This window comes from Palaemon carinicauda, chromosome 31 (genome assembly GCF_036898095.1).
Source record: "Palaemon carinicauda isolate YSFRI2023 chromosome 31, ASM3689809v2, whole genome shotgun sequence".
Lineage (NCBI taxonomy): Eukaryota > Metazoa > Arthropoda > Malacostraca > Decapoda > Palaemonidae > Palaemon > Palaemon carinicauda.
In genome coordinates, this window is record NC_090755.1 from 37,653,579 (window position 1) to 37,658,027 (window position 4,449).

Below are 4,449 nucleotides of genomic sequence, written 5' to 3' on the forward strand. Positions count from 1 at the left end.
TAACTCTTAGTAGTTTGTAATAATCACTAAATCTATTAACATCAACCATGTGTATAACATGGTTCTGACTTACTTTAGCAACAGCCATGACAACACCTACTCTATCAGTTAGTTCAATTTCACAATTTTGTTTGATAGGCCATTTTGAAATTGGTAATGTTAGGAATTTTGGTCCATTTTGCCAGGCAGAATTTTCACCATTTTTTCTGGACTACACGGTTTAGAGGTCATATCAGCAACATTTTGAATCGAATCAACCCACCACCATTCCCTTGAATCAGTTTTTATTTGTATCTCTGCAATGCGTACAGCAACAAATGTGTTGAATCCATGGGACTCCTTTTGAATTTGTGATCTTACAATTATCGAGTCACCTATGTGATAGACTGACTCAAACTCCCATGAAAACTCCTTTACTATGAGTTCTCTCATCCTAGCAACTATGAGAGCACCACATAATTCCAGACGAGGAATAGACATTTGTTTCACTGGTGCAATCTTATTTTTCGCCATTATCAGACTTGATTCAAACTTATTATCACTGATTTGCCACCTCACATATGCAAAAGCCCCATATGCTTGCGTGCTACCATCAGAAAATATTACTAGCTTCGGCTTACCAAAAACATTAGATGGCTTTAAGGGTCTTCTAAAAGTTAATGACTCCAGTCCATACAATTCTTTGAAAAACGCTTTCCATTCGTTCATCATGGAATCATGAAGTGGATTATCCCACTTGATTCCACCACCATTCGAGTTTCTTTTGGAAATCATGGATCTCATCAAGATCTTAGCTTTGAGTAATACTGGAATAACCAACCCTAATGGATCATACAACGATGCAATTTGACTCAATATCTTTTTGCGTGTTAATATTTCCTGAAATTTATAATCAAATTCACTTATATCTAAATTTGGACCACTCCTAACCTTTCTTATTCTTGGTGTAAAGTTGAGTCTTACAGCAAAGGAAAAATAGTCATCTACAGGATTCAATTTTAAACCTAAGATTTTCTCACTATCAGATTCTATTATTCTTATATTGCAGTTTTAATGATGCCTGCTGACTATCCAGTGCCTTATTCTGAAACTTCCCTGCGACAATACCCTTTCAGTATCCTGTATCAATTTGATTGTATTCTCAATGGCATCAGTAGAATACAGTATATCATCTACATATGTATTATTAATAATCATATCTTGTACATCCGGGGATTCCTTACCGAATTGTTCTACTGTATGTCTCAAAGCTACCATATCTATAGTACCACTGGGCCTATCTCCAAATGTTACTGTGGTAAGAACATACTGATCAGGTGGCCTACTATCATCCAAGTCCCTCCATACAAATCTATGTGTATGTTCATCTAGTGTGCTGAGTTTTACAGTATGGTACATCTTTGCTATGTCACCCACTATGGCTATATTATCTTGCCCAAATCTACACAACACTCCCAGCAAACTGTTCAAAATATCAGGCCCCTTAGCCCAAATATCGTTTAACCTCTGTCCCATATAAGATGCTGAAGAATTGAAGAAAATGCGCACTGGGGTTGAACTAGATTCTGGCTTCAACACCTTATGATGATGAATATAGTGAATTGGGCCGTTGTACTCTTGAATCTCCTTATTAGTTAATTTCCTAGCTACTCCCCTTCTAACCATATCTTCAATCTCTTTCTGATATTTCATTGCATTCTCATTCCCAAGTTTCCTTAATCTATTCTCTGTTGTTCTTAACCTGGCATTTGCTACCTTTATGTTATTTTTCAATTGATTTGGATCTCTTATCCAAGGATACCTTACAAACCAGCATTTCTGTTTCTCACCATACGTTAATCCTTCGTCAATCAATTTCATTTCCTTTTCTTCTTTCAGACTTATATAATTGAGTCCAGGACAACCTCTGCACATACATTTGATACATTGTGGATTACACCTTGTCCCCATTTCTTCTATGGCAAAATATTTATCTAACTGATCCTTTAGATTTTCTGTTGGCTCAGTATTGATTTCATTCAAATTTACTGAACTTGAAAGTTTATGAATTCTCACAGTCACATGATTACTAGTATTAACTTGATTAGTAATTTCATCATGTCTACCACGTATGCTGAACCCAAACTGATTTTCTAGCAACTGGAGACTCTTATTTGTTTCAACAACCCTTGGCAATATTTCACAATAATTAGCACCAATAAGCATATAAATTTCCCCATGTGGGCGATTCAGCTTTAAGTTTGATATTCCCTCAAAAAGTTCAGATACCCTGGATAAGTCTACTTTCTTGATTTTGGCTGTTATTTCATTAATTCCAACAGCATTCACATTCCAAACCTTACCAGATTTATCAATTAGTGGCACACAATATTCGTTGCTTGAGTGATATTCAACCGCATTGCCCACCTTGATCATGGATGAATTTATATGCTTTCCACTTAAACCCAATTTCTTACCCATTCTATTTGTTGTGAATGAAATATCCGCTCCTGGATCCCACAATACACTAACAAGCATGTTCTTACTATTCACCATACTGATATTCAATAACACCGCAAATCCCTTTTCTGATATCGCTTTGTGAATACTATTTTCTACTCTATCGGAATGTAACAGTGGATGATGATTACGATTGCATGGCCCTTTACCTTCAATGATGACATCACACAATGTACCAACATTGCAGCTACGAGCAGTATGATATCCCCTTAGACCCCTAAAACATATTCCATTACCTTTTATAATCTCAAATCTTTCTTTGCTACCACAACCATTAAATCTATAACATTCTGTTATATCATGACCAATTGAATTGTGTAACAGGCATCCTATCCTCTTACTATCTGCCTTAGGTTTAATACCTTTAACCATTTCTGTCAAGTTAACAATACAAGATTCAAATTCCTCATTTTTTATACTTTGTTCTTCCCCGATTTTTTTCACCAATTTTATGAATTCCGATTCATTATCAACTGTGCTGTCAACATGATGGACTGTTGCCTTATTATCACTACCGCTACTCCTAACATTAGAATTCATATATTCCAAAATTTCTCTCTCCTTCTGTAAGAACTTCAACAACTCAAGAAACAGATTGCTAGTTACTGATACCTCATCTGCTTTAATTACCCATTCTCTCTTTTGAAGTGAAGGTAAAACCTTTTCTATATGGCTGACAACGTTTGCACTATTAAGTTCATCAGAGAGATTTACCTTTTTTAAATCAAGCCAACATTGCTCAACCTGATCGACTATTTTAATAAATCCTTTGGTATCATTATCATAAATTTTCTTTAGAGATCTAAGCTCACCAACCACTAAGTCTACAATCTTTCTGGAATACCTAAATTTATCATCCAAACGCTGAATCATTTCATCATAATTACCCTCTGAGCCCTTCACTGCTTGAAGTGCTTCTCCACCTAGACACATTTTGAGAGCATATGGATCAGAGCCATATATACTCTTAACTAAATTCTCATAATCTTCCTTAAAAGTTGGATAGTTTCTTAAATTACCTTCGAACATTGGTGGTTCAAATTTCTTTACTTTAACCTTTGATTTATCTGTTGCCTTTACATCCTGGACACCTTTGAATATTTTTGCACTAACTTCACATTTTAATCTTTCACTATCTAGAATATATTGTTGGGCTTCTTCTTCTAAATTACTATCGGCTAGCTTATCCTCGTTTTCACATATAAAATGTATCAATTCATCATTTTGATACTCTAAGAATTTAAAGGCTTCAACCATTTCCTCATAGTTCTTCGTTAACACTAATAAATCATCACCTCGATTAATTCCTTCATTGCACATAGTTACCTTCCTGGTGAACTTAACTTTGCTGATTGCCCTCTTCCTCTTCAGGGCGACGAGTTCCTCTTGCACACCCATGGCGGTTGAAGTTGAAAAGTACTGGGATGTTCAAGGATGGACCATAAGTTGTAACAGTTTTTATTGCCAACGATAAGTTTAAACTGAAATACATATTCCATGTAACAAAAAAATAATACAATCCAACCAGCTATACAAATTTTGAACTTTCCCCAATTTTCCCGATTTAATTATCAAAAAAAAAATAATATTTGTCCTTAATACAACCCTTCTAGTAATTTACATGAACAATCCATATTAGCATGAATATTTTAAACAATAACAATTTTTATAGCAATGTAAATAAATACCACTTTAAACTATGGTACTGTAGCCACTAAAACACTCGGCATCAAATTAAATGTACTCATATCATTAAACATTACTGTATATATACATAGAATCCAATTACCAATAAGGGCAATTCCAAATGAAATATCATATAACATCCATAATACAGTGTATTGCACTCACTTCAATGGCCTCACTATCACAGGCCTTGAACTCCAGTAGGAGATTGCCAAACACAAATATCCCATCACCTGCCGGCCATACATGTCACTGACTTCATTC

At 35.0% G+C, this 4,449-nt stretch overlaps 2 protein-coding genes across 2 annotated transcripts in view; both read right to left on the reverse strand.

Moving 5' to 3' along the window:
* LOC137624677 (uncharacterized) overlaps nucleotides 1-88 on the reverse strand; it is a 1,041-nt gene extending 953 nt beyond the window's left edge. Inside the window, exon 1 of the mRNA XM_068355636.1 lies at nucleotides 1-88. This exon is cut by the window's left edge and continues 953 nt beyond it. Within this exon, the coding sequence (XP_068211737.1) occupies nucleotides 1-88 (88 nt within the window).
* A 71-nt stretch (nucleotides 89-159) lies between these two features.
* Nucleotides 160-3,897, reverse strand: LOC137624678 (uncharacterized). Its single transcript, XM_068355637.1, has 2 exons — nucleotides 1,108-3,897; nucleotides 160-879 (listed from the first exon to the last, which is right to left on the reverse strand). Exons 1-2 carry the CDS (start codon nucleotides 3,895-3,897, stop codon nucleotides 160-162), a joined length of 3,510 nt encoding a protein of 1,169 aa, XP_068211738.1.
* Between the last annotated feature and the right edge of the window lie 552 nt (nucleotides 3,898-4,449).